Source organism: Scyliorhinus torazame, chromosome 11, assembly GCF_047496885.1.
Source record: "Scyliorhinus torazame isolate Kashiwa2021f chromosome 11, sScyTor2.1, whole genome shotgun sequence".
In the NCBI taxonomy this organism is placed as follows: Eukaryota; Metazoa; Chordata; class Chondrichthyes; order Carcharhiniformes; family Scyliorhinidae; genus Scyliorhinus; species Scyliorhinus torazame.
The window spans coordinates 109,770,288-109,788,946 of NC_092717.1; the positions used below are offsets into that span (position 1 = coordinate 109,770,288).

At 52.6% G+C, this 18,659-nt stretch overlaps 1 protein-coding gene across 3 annotated transcripts in view; it reads right to left on the reverse strand.

Moving 5' to 3' along the window:
- Positions 1-18,659, reverse strand: part of c11h8orf34 (chromosome 11 C8orf34 homolog) — a 701,484-nt gene that overhangs the window by 103,690 nt on the left and 579,135 nt on the right. For all 3 annotated transcript variants that reach the window (XM_072467615.1, XM_072467614.1, XM_072467616.1), the window contains exon 10: positions 5,194-5,267. In XM_072467615.1, the coding sequence (XP_072323716.1) occupies positions 5,194-5,267 (74 nt within the window). The remainder of the gene's footprint in view (positions 1-5,193; positions 5,268-18,659) is intronic.

Genomic DNA, 18,659 nt, shown 5'->3' on the forward strand with positions numbered 1-18,659 from the left:
TATTTAAATATTTCCTTTGCCTCCGGCGTTCGTGCTTCCAGATTGAGCTTCTCTGGTTTTAGGCCTGCGTCCATCCTGAATCTAGTTTAGCCTAATAAATTGAGGTACCCTCAATAATGATGCTTAGAGATTAAACTGTAAAGAAGGCTTTATTAGGCTAATAACTATGCTACAGATTTGGACGAGAGCTGACTGCTATACAGACCATGAGGCAGGCCTTTATGTATGGCTCCCAGATGGGCAGGAGCCAGAGGCGGAGTCCCCAGGGTTCCAAGCCTGGTCTTAAAGGGGACATCACCTTACATGATGATAAGGCAGTAACCGTTCATCACAGTGATATATTTCCATGTCAGGCCGCTGTGTGAAATGGACAGGAATTTGCAGGTAGTGGTGTTCCCAGAAATCTGCTGCCCTTGTCTTTCTAGGTGGTGGAGGTCGCAGGTTTCGAAGCTGCTGTCAAAAGAGCCTGGATGAGTTTCTGCAGTGCGCCTTGTAGCTGGTACACACTGGTGTCACTGTGAATCGGTGGTGGAGTGAATGTTTAAGATGGTGGACTTGATGCCAATCAAACGAGCTGCTTTGTCCTGGATAGTGTTGCGCTTCTTGAATGCTTGCACTCATCCAGAGAAGTGGAGAGTATTCCAACACACCCCTGACTTGCGACTTTTAGATGGTGAACAGGCTTTGCAGAGTCAGGAGGTGAGTTACTCTCCACAAAATTCCCAGCCTCCAACCTGCTCTTGTTGCCACAGTATTTATTTGGCTGGTCAAGTTCACTTTCTGGTCAATGGTAATCCGTGAATGTTGATAGTGAGGATTCAGCGATGGTAATGTCATGGAATGTCTAGGTGAGATTAGATCCTCTCTTGTTGGAAATGGTGCTTGCCACTTACTTACCAGTCTAAGCCTGGAAATTTTCCAAGTGTTTCTGCCTTTGGACATAGGCTGCTTCAGCATCTGGGGAGTCATGAATGGTGCTGAACATTGTGCAGTGATCAGCAAATTCCCCCATTTCTGACCTTATGATGGAGGGAAGCAGCTGAAGATGGTTCGGCTCAAAAACTGCACTGAGAAACTCCTGTTGTGATGTCCTGCGACTGAGATAATTGACCTCCAACAATCACAACCATCTTCCTTTCAGCTAGGCATGACTAATCAATGGAGGGTTTCCCCCCCGATTCTGATTGACTTCAGTTTTGCAAGGGCTGTTGATGCTACACTCAGTCAAATGTTACCTTGATGTCAAGAGCAGTCACCCTCACCTCTAGAGTTCAGTTATTTTGTCCATGTTTGGACTAAGGCTGTAATTAAGTCAGGAGCTGAGTGGCCCTAGTGGAATCCAAATGAACACCCATGAGCAAGTTATTGCTGATGATTGAGAGTAGACTGATGGGGTGGTAATTGGCTGGGCTGGATTTGTCCTGCTTTTTGTGTACAGGATATAGCTGGGCAATGTTTCACATTGCTAGGTGAATATATGTGAGCTAACTGGACTGGAACAGCAAGGACAGGGATACAGCTAGTTCTGGAGCACAGGTCTTCAGTAGCATTTCTGGAATGTTGTTAAGGTGCATAAACTTTGCAGTAACCAGTGCCTTCAGCTGTTTTGTGATATCCTACCACAACATTCTGCTGGTCACCTTTTAACCAGCCAGTCCAGACTGCTGTCACCCATTCTGAGGTTGTGCAGTCTGGAACCAGGCCCTGAAGGCCCAGAGCTGCTTGAGGTCATTCTAGAAGACCATCTAGTCTTCTCCAATGGCTCCTCAGCCATGTAGTCATTGTGGTAGAACTGTGCAGAAGCACTAGGCCAGGCAAAGGCACCCACAAACAGAAACTACAGGAATGCATAAGTGTGATTAATATGTTTATAGAACATAGAACAGTACAGCACAGTACAGGCCCTTTGGCCCACAACGCTGTGCCGACCATTTATCCTAATCTAAGATCAACCTAACCTACACCCCTTCAATTTACTGATGTCCATGTGCCTGTCCAAGAGTCGCTCAAATGTCCCGAATGACTCTGATTCCACCATCTCTGCTGGCAGTGCATTCCACACACCCACCACTCTCTGTGTAAAGAACCTACCTCTGACATCTCCCCTGTACCTTCCTCCAAACACCTTAAAATTATGTCCCCTCGTGACAGCCATTTCCGCCCTGGGGAAAAGTCTCTGGCTATCCACTCTATCCATGCCTCTCATCACCTTGTACACCTCTATCAAGTCACCTCTTTTCCTTCTTCGCTCCAGTGAGAAAAGCCCTAGCTGCCTCAACCTTTCTTCATAAGACATGCCCTCCAGTCCAGGCAGCATCCTGTGTCTCGTCATATCCTCAAAGAATTCAATGAGGCTTGTGAGGAATGACCTTCACAAAGCCATGCTGACTATCTTTAATCAAATTATGTTTTCTAAATAATCATAAATCCTATCTCTCAGAATCCTTTCCAATATTTTGCTCACCATAGACATAAGACTGACTCAAACGAGATGATCCCAAATGGCTCTTCCCAACCTCCTCCTCTTCTTCCTCTTTAGGTGGCCTCTATATGCCTGATAGCAATGATCATGCTGTTCTAACCGTGGAGTTGGGGAGAACACCGAAGCCAACCATGAACTTGGGGGCAGAATCCAGCATTTATTGAAGGGCTTGCTCTGAGTGGTCTAAGCAGCTGAACCATTGCTGGAGAACTCTGATGATCTGTTTCATGATGTTTTGGGGAGCAGCATAGATCTCGTAGACCTATTATCTGCTCATGGCTAGCCGGTCATCTATACAGGGAATATCCCTGGCTTTAAGCAACAAGCTTTTCGTTTGTCTGGATTGATAGAAGACAGTGGAACTGCCTCAGGACGAGGGCATCCCAGCTGCTGCCAGAATAGTGGATATTCACCAACATGACGAGTGGCATTGTTGCACACAAACTGTCCATCCATGGAGTGCAATTACTTGCTGTTCCTGTGCCTCTCTATGTTGACATATGGAGACATTCTGCTTCGTTCTCCTCGCCTCACCTCTCCTCACATACAGGCCCCAATTACCTCCCTGATAGAGTGACTGAAGTCGTATCTTTCCGCAATGTTGCCTGCTCCAATCTGGAAGGACCCAGTTAGACAGAAGTTTAGAATGACTGTAACTTTGATGCCCTTTGGTAGTACTATCCTCACTGCTGTTGGCTGCAGAAGGAGGTGGCACAGTCCTGCGATAATTTCTCAGTGAATCTCAGGCACCTCAAACTCTGCGTCTGACTAAACTCGTGGTAGGTGTCAAAGTATAAAAGGAGCCGAGCGAAGGTCAACACTCCCCCTTTTTTATGGCACTAGCAGCCATAAAGCAGGTGAGTATAAATGTCCCATTGAAAATTATACGTCATGGAGAAGCTAGGTGCCGAAGATAAGTGAATGAATGGGATGTGGAGGGTGGGGGTTCAGACGTGGGTGGGGAGTCGGACATCGGGGGCAGGGTCTGTTAGACATCAGGGGGACTGGATGTTAATGGACATTGGGGGTGGGGTGGGGTAGGGTAGTTGGACATCAGCTCAGGGCTAGGGTACTGCCCTTTGCGGGGGTTGGGGGCTCAGACATTGGGGGGAATCAGACATCGGTGGGGGGGTGGTTGGACTTCGGGGTGGGTCAGGTCAGTCGGAGTTAGTTGGGTCGGTGGGGGAGTGGTGGGTCGGGTGGGTGAGGGGCTGGAGGCTGGGACCTGGGTGTGGGGGCCAGGTCAGGGGGGGTTGGGGGTCAGGTTAGGTTGGGTTAGAGGGTGTCAGGCCGGAACATCGGAAATGGATCGTCACAAGGCCCAATCCCATTTTCCCTCACGACGTTGGATTCTTCACCTCATTGAGTAATTCCACTATCGGTGGCGCAGGGCGGAGAATTTAGCCCAGAGACTTGGGAGGCGGGTGTGATGTAGTATAAATGGTTAATGTTAAATATATGAATATATAGTCTACATCATCAGTGGTGTAAGATCACATGACAACTACAGCATGGAGAGAGGTAGTTCTATGTAGAGCTTCATGTTTTAGGGGCAGCACGGTAGCATTGTGGATAGCACAATTGCTTCACAGCTCCAGGATCCCAGGTTCGATTCCGGCTTGGGTCACTGTCTGTGCGGAGTCTGCATATCCTCCCCGTGTGTGCGTGGGTTTCCTCCGGGTGCTCCGGTTTCCTCCCACAGTCCAAAGATGTGCAGGTTAGGTGGATTGGCTATGATAAATTGCCCTTAGTGTCCAAAATTGCCCTTAGTGTTGGGTGGAGTTACTGGGTTATGGGGATAGGGTGGAGGTGTTGACCTTGGGTAGGGTGCTCTTTCCAAGAGCCGGTGCAGACTCGATGGGCCGAATGGCCTCCTTCTGCACTGTAAATGCTATGATTAAGTCTGTATTGTACATAGTTGTATAATGTTAAATAAAAGGTATAGTTAACTAACAATCTTGCCTCCAGCTACATCTGTAAATGCATACCATGAACAACCCCATCTAAGACCCACAATGGCGCTAACAGAGAGAGGCGGGGCGGGGGTGGAGGCCTCCTGCTGATCTGACCACCATTTATCCTTCAGTTTACGATAATAAATTAAATTAGCTCATCAATTATATCATTGCTATTTGTAGAGCCTTGCTATTAATTGATGCCATATTTGCCTACCTTACAACAGAGCCTACACTTCAAAAAGTCTTTAATTGGCTGTGAAGTGCTTTAGAATGCCCCGAGGAGATGAAAGGTGCAAATATAGTTGAAGTTCTTTCTTTAATGTTTATTTTTTAAATGCACATAAACAAAATTAAGTAATGAAATGTTGGCACAATGATATCTGGACAGAAATGTAATGACTGAGGGTACAACATGTGCTTGCTACATATTTCTGTTAACAAAGTAAACATAGACAAAAAATGCTTCCTCTTTGAAAAGAAGTCTGAAGAAAAGAGAATTAGTCTTCAAAGATTCTTTATCAATTTCATGTATTCAAGCTGCTTCCGGCGAGCAGTCTGCAGATATTACTGATCTTATCATGCAAAAATCTATGCACATTTCTCCCCTTAGGCTTGCATGATACTTACAATAAAATTTAACCAAATATTCAATTCAAGCAAAACTTCAGACTGGTAATGGATTTTGCAAGCAGTTTTATCATGACAGATCATCAATCACGATAGACAAAGTCATCTGTAATTCAATCTACTTACAGGCCCTGACACTTGAGAAGCACTCTCAAATTCTTCTTCATCTTGCATCACTTTTTCCACCCCAAGCAATGGAGCTGTTCCAAAAGAATACATAACTCATTTCTAAACACTCGTATCATCTTTAATAATAATAATAAATTTCAAACAGGATAGTCATGAACATGTATGTTAAATAAATAAGACCCCAAAGTAGGCATTAAAGGATATTTCCAGTATTGGTCTCTGGTATTCTAGATATGAGCACAGAAAGGCTGCAGGGCGGGAGTGTGCAAATGGCCCACGATGCATGTTGTAATGGAGAGAGCCCATTTTGTGTGCCAAAGGTTTCTGAAGAGATTTGAGGCAGGTGATAGAACTTCCCACCAGAATCTGGCAAGAGATTTTTAATAATATTTATATAATATTAAAGTTAAGATCCTAATATAATTCCTGGTTCTTTCAGCAGAACATACTAATGAGAACTCTACATAATAGCAAACCATGGTTGCTGGAGGTGAACGATAAGGTTCATTCTGCTGTTAAAGGTAATTCGTGCACTGATTTTTCTGAGTTTTCGTATTTATTTCCTGCTTCCACCTAAGACTTTCATAATAAAAATAGAAAATGCTGGATAAACTTAGCAGGTCTGGCAGCATCTCTGGAGAGAGAAGCAGTTAACCTTTTGACTGCATATGACTCTTCTAACGATCTGAAAAGGGATAGAAATGTGATGAATTATATACATGAAAGGGTGATGGGGGAAAGAATGGAAAGTCAGTGATAGGTTGGAGCTACGGAGAGATTGGCAATAATGTCTTGGTCATGAGATAATGTGGCTGCTAATGGTACCATTCGGGACTGAAGAGTGTTTATAGTGCCGTAGGTAAGAAAGCAGAATGTGTTAATAGGAAATCAAAGATCAGTGCAAATGGCAGCAAAAGTGAACAACAACGGACAGTGGGGGAGGAGTGGTTTGTGTTTGGAGAACCTAGAGTAATTTAATACTGAAAACAAGGGAGAGTCAAGCTGGATAGACTTTCATAATCCTTTGTGCTAATTGCTTCACTGCCTCCTTGATCCCCCAGCTCAACCGGTGCAACCCATCAACTTTCCAATGGAAATTCCTCACTCTTATTTTTCCACCAAAGGTTTGGTGAAAGAGTGCCTCACAGCCCCCTAGTCACAAAGAAAGATGTGAAAAAATTCTGATGACTCAGACGTGATATTTGAAGGCCTGCTATTGTGATAGATGGTTCTTCACACTTCCAACTCAATTCCATAATAGTGGGATCAAGTTCAGTCAATTGTTCTGGACTCCTGTCCCCAGACAGATATTGGGGTGAATTCTACACCAGCAAGATTCTCCATATTGCCGGCAGCGCATCCCTGCCCGCCGGTTGCCTGGCGGTGTGGGGTGCCTACAATGGGAAGTCCCATTAGCCAGTGGCAGGAATAGAGAAACCCACTGCCAGCGACACCGCACCGCCAAGAGACACTTAGCTGGAGAGGCAGACAATTCACACCCATTGTCAGCACCACAATTGGATCAATGAAAACAATGCTGAAATACATGACCACTGATGTGTTGGGTAGGCTGGGTCGATGTGGACTGCACTTGATGCAGTGTAGCGAGAGACAGACCTCTAACACTTGATAAGATGCAACACGATTTTATTTAACATCTAAACTATTATACATGTTCAACTGTGGGTTGACACTATGCTGACTTGACTGGAGACCTGATACTAGCCTAACCAGACTTACTAGCTACCAAACTCTGACTGTCTCAGAGGCTGGGTCCCGAGAGAGCAGGAAAACTGGTGTCCTCTGGCTTTATAGTGGTCGTGGCCTGTCTGGTGATTGGCTGCTCTGTTCTGTGTGCTCACTGGTCATCCTGTGCGTCAATCACTGCCTGTCTGCACTCCATTATATACATAGATGTATATTATGACATCTCCCCCCCCCTTTTTTTTCTTCGTTTTTGTTTTGTGTGTTGAGATAATAAATATTAAGGTGCATGTGCGTGTGGATGTGTATATGTACGTGACTATAAACAGAATGTGCTACAATGAACTTATGTACATAGGAAGGTGTCGCTAGTGCAGATATAGGGCAGATGAAATGGTAAAAACGATATTTACAGAGGTCAAAACGATAAGGTAACACAGTTGTGCAACAGTTCATTCTATAAGTTTAGTCTCTGCAACGGGCGACGAGCTCTGGTTGACCGCCTCAAGGGTGGATCAGGGGCCGCCTGCACTTGGATAGGCAGGACCGCCGCCAATGCGGTGGTCGCAGAAGTCGGCAGGATTGCTGGTAGATCGGTGGCTTCGTGGTGGGACACGTCCGGAGGAAGCATTGTGTGAGGCGGGACATTATGATTAGGTGGCGGGCGTGGAACTCTGCGCAGCGCCGTCAGTTGTGTCGAAGGAAGGAGCCATCAGCCATGCGGGCGAGGAACGATCTCGGGGCCATTTGCTTGACCACCACACGAACACCATCAGTTGGGACCAGCTCGGGGAGATCCGTGGCATGAACGTTGTATGCTGATTTCTGTTGGGCCCGAGACTGCTGCATCTTTTGTATGACCGTGAGGTGGTCAAGGTCTGGATCATGGATGTCCGGAACCGTGTTTCACAGAGTGCGATTCATGAGCATCTGCACGGGAGGCAACCCAGTGGACAGCGGGGATGCTCTGTATGCCAACAGCGCCAGGTTGAAGTCAGAGCCGGTGTCTGCAGCCTTGCATAGTAATCTCTTGACGATGTGGACCCCTTTTTCGGCCTTCCCGTTTGACTGCGGGTAGTGGGGGCTGGAGGTTACGTGACGAAAGCTGTATAGGCGGGCAAACTCAGACCATTCCTGGCTGTAAAAACAGGGACCGTTGTCACTCATCACCGTGAGCGGTATCCCATTCCTGGCAAACGTTTCTCTGCATGCTTTAATCACCGCCTTCCATGTGAGGTCGGACAGTTTCACCACTTCTGGGTAATTGGAAAAGTAGTCGACCAGGAGGACATAGTTACGCCCCTTGGCGTGGAAAAGGTCGACACCGACTTTGGACCATGGGGAGGTCACTATCTCATTGATGCACAATCAATTACTCTTGAGACAAGGTGAGTCATAACTAATAGGCTTTAATCAGCTAGAACTGTACCCAGCAGCTTCGATACAGAAAGTGAAGGCTGCTGGGACGGCATTGGTTCTTATACCCCGCCTCTCAGGGCGGAGCTATGTACGTTAGCCAATGGTAGACTCCTAGGTCTAGCCAATGGTCATCCACCTCTCAGGTACTGCAATACCTGGTATTACCACATTCACCCCCTGTTAAAAAAGAACCCAGCGGGGTGATGGCCAGCGTTACTGTCGCCTTTTGCATGGTAGGACCAGGTATGGAGGTACCGTGATGTCGAGGGTAACAGAAAAAGTGTTTTTTGTTTTATGGTGCAGCAATCAGACGATCGGGTGGCCTGGTTGTCCTTCTGGAGCATCTGGGCGATGATCCTGGTGGGGGCCCCGGCGGTTGTGGCTCCGGGAACGTGGTGTCTTCCTCCCAGGCAGCTTTGTCACTCCTCGGCGGCGCTGTTGGGGCGAAAAGTGGGCAGGGGGAGGGGCGCCTGTAGGGGGTGTCGGTGCCTGTTCAGCACTGGGTAGGGGCCGCGGCAGTACTAGGGGCATCAGTCAGGTGCTGCGGGGAGGGTGAAGGTGGGGGCAATGGTGCGGTCGCGTGGGGCTCCGGCAAGCGCCAGGTCCCAGAGGGAGACCGTGTCTTGGCGGCCGTCGGGGAACGCTATGTAGGCGTACTGGGGGTTGGCATGCAGCAGGTGGACCCTCTCGACCACCGGGTCCGACTTGTACGCCCTCACATGTTTCTGCAGCAGGACGGGTGTCGCTAGCCAGGTTGGGAGCGAGGTCCCGGAGGAGGACTTCCTGGGGGAAACAAGGAGACGTTCGTGAGGTGTCTGGTTTGTGGTAGTACAGAGCAGCGACCGGATGGAGTGAAGGGCCACTGTGAGGACTTCAAGCCAACGGGAGACTTGGAGATTCCTGGACCGAAGGGCCAGCAGGGCGGTCTTCCAGACCATTCCGTTCTCCCTTACTACCTGCCCGTTTCCCCGGGGGTTGTAACTGGTCGTCCTGCTGGAGGCGATGCCTTTGCTGAGCAGGAATTGACACAGTTTGTCGCTCATAAAGGAGGACCCCCTATCACTGTGAATGTATGCGGGGAAACCGAACAGTGTAAAAATACCCTGGAGGTCCTTGATGACGGTGGTCGTGGTCATGTCGGGGCAGGGGATGGCAAATGGGAACCGGGAGTATTCGTCAATCACGTTCAGGAAGTACGTGTTGCCGTCGGTGGACGGGAGGGGGCCCTTGAAATCCATGCTGAGGCGTTCAAAGGGACGGGAAGCCTTTATCAGATGCGCTCTCTCTGGCCGGTAGAAGTGCGGTTTGCACTCCGCGCAGATTCGGCAGTCCCTGGTGGCAGTCCTGACCTCCTCGATGGAGTAGGGCAGGTTGCGTGCGGGTCCTAATGAAATGAAAGAAACGAGTGACCCCCGGGTGGCAGAGGTCCTCATGGAGGGCTCGGAGGCGGTCCACTTGTGTGGTGGCACAAGTGCCGTGGGACAGGGCATCAGGAGGCTCGTTCAGCTTCCCGGGACGGTACAAGATCTCGTAATTGTAGGTGGAGAGTTCTATCCTCCACCGTAAGATCTTGTCGTTTTTAATCTTGCCCCGCTGCGCATTATCGAACATGAAGGCCACCGACCGTTGGCCAGTGAGGAGAGTGAATCTCCTGCCGGCCAGGTAATGTCTCCAATGTCTCACAGCTTCTACTATGGCCTGGGCCTCCTTTTCGACCGAGGCGTGGCGAATTTCGGAAGCATGGAGAGTGCGGGAGAAGAAAGCCACGGGTCTGCCCGCCTGGTTGAGGGGGGGCCGCCAGAGCTACGTCGGACGCATCGCTCTCGACCTGGAAGGGGAGGGACTCGTCGATGGCGCGCATCGTGGCTTTTGCGATGTCCGCTTTGATGCGGCAGAAGGCCTGGCGGGCCTCCGTCGACAGGGGCAAGGTTGTGGACTGGATCAGGGGTCGAGCCTTGTCTGCGTAATTAGGGACCCATTGTGCATAATAGCTAAAGAAGCCGAGGCAGCGCTTTAGGGCCTTGGGGCAGTGAGGGAGGGGGAACTCCATGAGGGGGCGCATGCGTTCAGGGTCGGGGCCTATGACTCCATTTCGCACTACGTAGCCTAGGATGGCTAGACGGTCGGTGCTAAACACGCATTTATCCTTATTGTAGGTCAGATTAAGGATATTCGCGGTCTGGAGAAATTTTCGGAGGTTGGTGTCGTGGTCCTGCTGGTCATGGCCGCAGATGGTGACGTTATCAAGATACGGGACCGTTGCGCGTAAGCCGTACCGGTCAACCATTCGGTCCATCTCACGTTGGAAGACCGAGACCCCGTTCGTGACACCGAAGGGAACCCTTAAAAAGTGATAGAGCCACCCATCTGCTTCGAAGGCAGTGTACTGGCGGTCACCATGACTGAGGGGCAGCTGGTGGTAGGCAGACTTGAGATCCACCGTGGAGAAAACCTTGTATTGCGCGATCCTGTTCACCAGGTCGGCTATACGGGGGAGAGGGTACGCGTCCAGTTGCGTAAACCTGTTGATGGTCTGGCTATAGTCGATGACCATCCTATGTTTCTCCCCGGTCTTTACCACCACTAACTGAACCCTCCAGGGGCTGTTGCTTCGATGACCCCTTCCTTCAGCAGCCTTTGGACCTCGGACCTGATGAAGGTCCTGTCCTGGGCACTGTACCGTCTGCTCCTGGTGGCGACGGGTTTGCAATCCGGGGTGAGGTTTGCAAACAGGGAAGGCGGGTCGACCTTAAGGGTTGCGAGGCCGCAGGCAGTAAGGGGGGGGTATAGGGCCGCCAAATTTAAAGGTCAGGCTTTGTAGGTGGCACTGGAAATCCAGCCAAAGAAGGGTGGCTGCGCAGAGGTGCGGCAGAACGTACAGGCGGAAATTGCGGAATTCCCTGCCTTGGAAAGTGAGGTTCGCTAGGCAGAACCCCTTTATCTCCACTGCGTGTGACCCGGAGGCCAGGGAGATCCGTTGGTTTATGGGATAGGTGACCAGAGAACAGCGCCTTACCGTGTCGGGGTGGACAAAGCTTTCCGTGCTCCCGGAGTTGATCAGGCACGACGTCACGTGGCCGTTGATGGCGATCGTTGTGGTGGCTTTCGCTAGCGTCCAGGGCCGACTCTGGTCCAGGGTAACGGAGGCCAGCTGCAGCAAGGGGAAGTTCTGGTCAGGCAGCGTGGAGTCGGCTGTGCTTGGGGCTTGAGGCCGGTCCAGGGTAACGGAGGCCAGCTGCAGCAAGGGGAAGTTCTGGTCAGGCAGCGTGGAGTCGGCTGTGCTGGGGGCTTGAGGCCCTATCCAAGATGGCGTCAGCCACGGGTCGCACATGGAGTCCGGGGATGCCGAAGATGGCAGCGGCGAGGGACAAAATGGCGGCGCCCACCCATCCAGCGTGGTGGCCGGGGGGGCAAAATGGCCACGCCCGTGGATCGCACGCGGCCAGGGGATAGGAGGGCAGCGGTGGGCTTTGGACGGCCGGGACCTGAACTAAAGGCTGCCGATAGTCGCTGGAGACTGCGGCCACGGCGCGGGCCTGGCAGACCCCGACATAGTGGCCCTTCTTGCCGCACCCTTTGCAGGTGGCGGTGCGGGCCGGGCAGTGCGGGCGGGGATGATTCGCCTGTCGGCAGAAAAAGCAGCGTTGGCGGGTAGCGATAGTGGGCCGTCTCGTCGCGCAGGTTTGCGGGGTTAGGGAATAGGTCTGGGGGGCTGCCGTTACGGGGTGCCACGCAGCCCAGGGGGGCGCTGCGCGTCCGGGGGCAAAAGCCAGAGCGTTTTTATATGCAACGTCCATAGACCCCGCCAGGGCCCGTGCCTCAGTAAGTCCCAGTGTGTCCATTTCTAGGAGCCTTCGGCGGATATCGGGAGAAGTCATACCTGCCACGAAAGCATCCCTAATCAAAAGTTCCGTGTGCTCGTTCCCCGAAACTGGCGGGCATCCACAGTTCCGGCCCAGCACTAGCAGTGCCCGATAGAAGTCTTCCAGTGTTTCTTCAGGGCTTTGCCTTCTAGTTGCCAGCAGGTGACAGGCGCAGACCTGGTTCACAGGTCGGATGTAGTGTCCTTCTAGCAGCTCGATAGCTGCAGCATAATTCTCCGTCTCCTCGATCAGAGGGTAGAGTGCAGGGTTGACCCGGGAGTGTAGAAGGTGCATTTTCTGCCTTTCCGTGGGGGTGTCGGCGGCCGTGTCGACGAAGCTCTTAAAACATGCCAGCCAGTGCTTGAAGATAGCAGCGGAGTTGTCTGCGTGGGGGCTGTGCTGAAGGCACTCCGGCTTGATGCGCAGATCCATCCTTTCAGAAGTAATAGCTGATTAAATTGATGCACAATCAATTACTCTCGAGACAAGGTGAGTCATAACTAATAGGCTTTAATCAGCTAGAACTGTACCCAGCAGCTTCGATACAGAAAGTGAAGGCTGCTGGGATGGCATTGGTTCCTATACCCCGGCTCTCAGGGCGGAGCTATGTACGTTAGCCAATGGTAGACTCCTAGGTCTAGCCAATGGTCATCCACCTCTCAGGTACTGCAATGCCTGGTATTACCACACTCATGTTGCTGCAGAGTTTCTTTGGGTTCAGCTGGCTGAAATTTCTTCTTTTTTTTAGAAATATTTTAATTCAAATTTTAACATAATTTCAACAAACCCCCCCCCCTTACAGAAAAAAGAAAAACAAAGAACACATAAATAAACATCTTACAACTACATCACGAATTCCCCCAATATACAACCCCCCCATTAAGCAATAATAAACACAGTGGAAAACACAAAGTACACCGCCCCCCCTCTGGGTTGCTGCTGCTGACCACCTTCTAACGCCCCGCTAGAAAGTCTAAGCCTGCAGAACCCTTGCACAGACCCTCTCAAGGCAAATTTTACCCTCTCCAATTTAATGAATTCTGCCATGTCGCTGATCCAGGCTTCCACGCTTGGGGGCCTCGCAACTTTCCACTGTAGCAGAATCCTCCGCCGGGCTACCAGGGACGCAAAGGCCAGAATACCAGCCTCTTTCGCCTCCTGCACTCCCGGCTCATCCGATACCACAAATAGTGCTAACCCCCAGCTCAGCTTAACCTGGGTGTTCACCACCTTAGACATCGTCCTCGCAATGCCCCTCCAGAACCCATCCAGCATCGGGCATGCCCAGAACATATGGCCGTGATTTGCTGGGCTCCCCGAGCATCTCACACACGTGTCTTCCACCCCAAAGAACCTGCTCAGCCTCGCCCATGTCATATGCGCTCTGTGAAGAACCTTAAATTGTATCAGGCTAAGCCTGGCGCAAGAGGAGGAAGAATTAACCCTACCCAGGGCGTCCGCCCACATATCCTCGTCTATCTCCTCCCCAAGCTCCTCCTCCCATTTACCCTTTAGCTCCTGCACCGAGGTCTCCTCCTCCTCCTGCATCTCCTGGTAGATCGCCGAGACCCTGCCCTCTCCAACCCACACCGCCGAGAGCACCCTATCCTGGATCCTAAGTGCTGGAAGCAGCGGGAACTCTCTCACCTGTCGTCTTACAAACGCCCTTACCTACTTGTACCTGAAGGCATTTCCGGCGGGAAGCCCAAATTGTTCCTCCAGCGCCCCAAGGCTCGCAAACGTCCCATCTAAAAATAGGTCCCCCATCCTTCTAATTCCTGCCCTGTGCCAGCTCAGGAACCCTTCATCCATTGTCCCCAGAATGAACCGATGGTTCTCCCGGATCAGGGACCAAACCGAAGCCTCTACCTCACCCCTGTGGCGCCTCCACTGCCTCCAAATTTTCAAAGTCGCCGCCACCACCGGACTCGTGGTGTACCTAGTCGGCGGGAGCGGCAGCGGTGCTGTCACCAGTGCTCCCAGACTCGTGCCCACACAGGACGCCATCTCCAGCCTCTTCCACACCGCCCCCTCCTCCTCCATTACCCACTTGCGTACCATCGCCACATTGGCAGCCCAGTAATACCCACACAGATTAGGTAATGCTAACCCTTCTCTGTCCCTACTCCGCTCCTGAAACACCCTTCTCACCCTCGGGGTCTTTTCACCCACACAAATCCCATGATGCTCCTACTGACCTGCTTAAAAAAGGTCTTAGGGATCAGGATGGGGAGGCACTGGAATATAAAAAAGAACCTCTGGAGCACCGTCATCTACACCGACTGTACCTTACCCGCCAAGGAGAGTGGCAGCATATCCCACCTTTTAAACTCCTCCATCTGCTCCACCAGCCTCGTCAAGTTGAGCTTGTGTAGGGCTCCCCAGCTCCTGGCCACCTGGATCCCCAGATACCGAAAACCCCTTTCCGCCCTCTTCAGTGGAAGCTCGTCTATCCCCCTTCTCTGGTCCCCTGGGTGTACCACAAAGAGCTCACTCTTCCCCACGTTGAGCTTATACCCGGAAAAGTACCGAAACTTCCTGAGGACCCGCATCACCTCCGGCATCCCCCCCGTTGGGTCCGCCATATACAGTAACAGGTCATCGGCAGACAACGAAACCCGGTGTTCCTCCCCCCCCGGACCAGCCCCCTCCAGTTCCTGGATTCCCTTAGAGCCATAGCCAAAGGCTCAATTGCCAATGCAAATAGCAAGGGGGATAGGGGGCACCCCTGCCTCGTCCCCCGGTACAGCCGAAAGTATTCTGACCTCCTCCGATTCGTGGCCACACTCGCCACTGGGGCTTCGTAAAGGAGCCTAACCCAACTAATGAACCCCTCCCTGAACCCAAACCTCCTCAACACTTCCCAGAGATACCCCCACTCCACCCTATCAAAGGCTCAATTCTGGTAGCCAACACCTTCGCTAACAGCTGCGTGTCCACGTTGAGGAGAGAGATTGGCCTATACGACCCACACTGTAATGGGTCCTTGTCCCGCTTCAAGATCAGCGAGATCAGCGCCCTGGACATCGTCAGGAGTAGGCCCCCCCCCTCCCTCGCCTCATTGAAAGTCCTCACTAATAGAGGGCCCAGCAGGTCCATGTACTTCCGGTAAAATTCCACCGGGAACCCATCTGGCCCGGTGCCTTCCCCGCCTGCATGCTCCCCAGCTCCTTAGTCAGCTCCTCCAGCCCTACCGGTGCCCCAAGCCCAGCCACCTGCTCCTCCTCCACCCTTGGGAACCTCGGTCGATCCAAAAATCGACGCATCCCCCCCATCTCCGTCGAGAGATCAGACCTATACAGCCCCTCATAAAAGTCTCTAAATATCCCATTTATTCCCACCGCACTCTGCACCGTGTTCCCCCCTTTATCCCTAACTCCCCCAATCTCCCTCGCTGTCTCCCGCTTCCGAAGCTGGTGTGCAAACATCCGGCTAGCCTTCTCTCCGTACTCATACACTGCCCCCTGCGCTTTCCTCCACTGCACCTCTGCCTTCTTGGTGGTCAACAGGTCGAACTCGGCCTGGAGGCTTCGTCGCTCCTTGAGTAGTCCCTCCTCGGGGACCTCTGCATACCTCCTATCCACCGTAAAATCTCCCCCACCAATCTCTCCCTCTCTCTCCTCTCCTTCTTCTCTTTGTGGGCCCTAGTGGAAATTAGCTCTCCCCTAATCAACGCCTTCAGTGCCTCCCAGACCACCCCCACCTGCACCTCCCCATTATTGTTAGCCTCTAGATAGCTTTCAATACACCCCCGGATCCGCCCGCTTACCTCCTCATCTGCCAGCAAGTCCACATCCAGGTGCCACAGCGGGCGCTGGTCCCTCTCCTCCCCTAGCTCCAACTCCACCCAATGCGGGGCATGTTCTGAGATGGCTAATGGCCGAATACGCCGTGCCCTCCACCCTCGGAATTAGTGCCCTGCTCATAACAAAGAAGTCAATCCTGGAGTAGGCTTTATGGATGTGGGAGAAAAAAGAAAATTCCCTGGCCCCCCCCCTGCCTGACAAACCTCCAAGGGTCCGCTCCTCCCATCTGGTCCATAAACCCCCTCAGCACCTTGGCCGCCGCCGGCCTCTTACCCGTCCTGGACCTGGAGCGGTCCAATGCTGGATCCAGTACCGTGTTGAAGTCCCTCCCCCATTATCAAGCTCCCTGCCTCCAGGTCCGGAATCCGGCCCAACATGCGGCGCATAAATCCGGCATTGTCCCAGTTCGGGGCATATACATTCACTAATACCACCCGCACCCCCTGCAGCTTACCACTCACCATCACATACCTACCTCCATTGTCTGCCACGATGTTCAGCACCTCAAATGACACCCGCTTCCCCACCAAAATCGCCACCCCTCGATTCTTTACGTCCAACCCCGAGTGGAAAACCTGCCCTACCCACCCCTTTCTCAGCCTAACCTGATCCGCCACCCTCAAATGCGTCTCCTGAAGCATAACCACATCTGCCTTCAGTCCCTTCAGGTGCGCGAACACACGTGCCCTCTTGACCGGCCCGTTCAGGCCTCTCACATTCCAAGTTATCAGCCGGATAAGGGGGCTTCCCCCCCACCCCCCTGCCGATTATCCACCCCCTTTTCCAGGCCAGCCACGTGCCTGCACCTCCCGCACTCTCCATTCCCCCCAGCGGCAGACCCCCGCCCCGACTCTCTCTCCGAGCTCCAGCTCACCTTTGGCCAATGCAGCAGCAACCCAGTTCCCCCCTCGCCCCCCTCCCCTCCTCCCCCCCCCCACTTCCCAGCTAGGTCCCCCTCTAGCTGCGTTGCTCCCCGCATAGCACTCCCGTAAGTCAGCTGACTCCTGCTGACCCCGGCCACTCCATCGATCCCCCAGTGTGGTAGTTTCCCCCGCCCCCCCTCCTGTCCATCAGTGGGCGCTATTCTCCAACACCGCCCTTCCCCCTGGCCCTGCCCCCTTCCTTCCCTAGCGCGGGAAAAAGCCTGTGCTTTCCATCAGACCGGCCCCGCCCACTCTGGCGCAGCTCCCTTTTGCGGCCTAATCCCAGCTCCCCCACCTCGGGCCTCCCATCTCCCCTCCCCCCAACGGGGCCCCGTTTAGCACAGGGCTAAATCGCTGGCTTTGAAAGCAGATCAAGGCAAGCCAGCAGCACGGTTCAATTCCCGTATCAGCCTCCCCGAACAGGCGCCGGAATGTGGCGACTAGGGGCTTTTCACAATAAGCGATTTTCATTTCATTTTTTTTCCTTCCAACGACCGACGCCCACACTCTCACAAAACCCCCCCTTCGAACCAATTCACCCTACCCCACCCAGCACCCAAGGAAACAATACAGAACAGAACAGAACATCCCCCAACACACAGTAACCACAGTAGCCCCCCGCGACCTCCCCTCACAACCGACCCTCAGTCCGTGTCCAACTTTTCAGCTTGAATAAAGGTCCACGCCTCCTCCATCGTCTCAAAGTAATGGTGCTGGTCCTTAAACGTGACCCACAGTCGCGCTGGCTGCAACATCCTGAATTTCACCCCCTTCCGATGCAGAACCGCCTTAGCCCGATAGTACCCGGCCCTCTTCTTGGCCACCTCCACGCTCCAGTCCTGGTATATACAGACCTCTGCATTCTCCCACCTGCTGCTCCGCTCCTTTTTTGCCCATCTTAGGACACTCTCCCTGTCCACCAAGCGGTGGCTCATTAGACTTGGGCCTCCTCGCCAGGACTCGGTGGGCCCCATCCAGCTCCAGGGGCCTTGGGAAGGCACCCGCGCCCATCAACGTGTTCAGCATCGTGACCACATATGCTCCAGCATCTGACCCCTCCACTCCCTCCGGGAGACCCAGAATCCAGATTCTTCTTCCTTGACCGATTTTCCATGTCCTCGAACTTCTCCTGCCATTTCTTATGCAGCGCCTCGTGCGCCTCCACCTTCACCTCCAGGCCCAATATCTCGTCCTCATTCTCCGAGGCCTTCTGCCGCACCTCCCGGATCGCCGCCCCTTGGGCCTTCTGGGTCTCGACCAGCATGTCGATCGAAGCCTTCATCGGCTCCAGCAGCTCGGCTTTCAATTCCGTGAAGTAGCGCTTGAGAAACTCCTGCTGCTCTTACGCCCACGCTGCCTGGTCTCCACCCGCCGCCATCTTGGCTTTGCTCCCTTGCACTTTTCGCTGCACCAAAATTACTTTTTTCACCGCTCCACTCCTGGTCCAACCCATACAGTGCCGGGGAAATCGTACTGTCACCTTCCCACACTGGGAACCGTCGAACAAATGCCGCTGGGGCCCCTCAAAAGAGCCCAAAAGTCCGTTTCTGGAGGGAGCTGCCGAACGTGCAACTTAGCTCAGCATAGCCACAACCGGAAGTGCTGGCTGAAATTTCTGACATGTGGGGCAGTTGAGGATCGTGTTGGCAACGTCCTGGCTGACGCCAACGTCAGCGCGTTCCGTGCACTATCGCGCATGCGCAGTGCGGTCGAACGACGTACGCACCTGCGCAGTCTGGTCGTCGGTC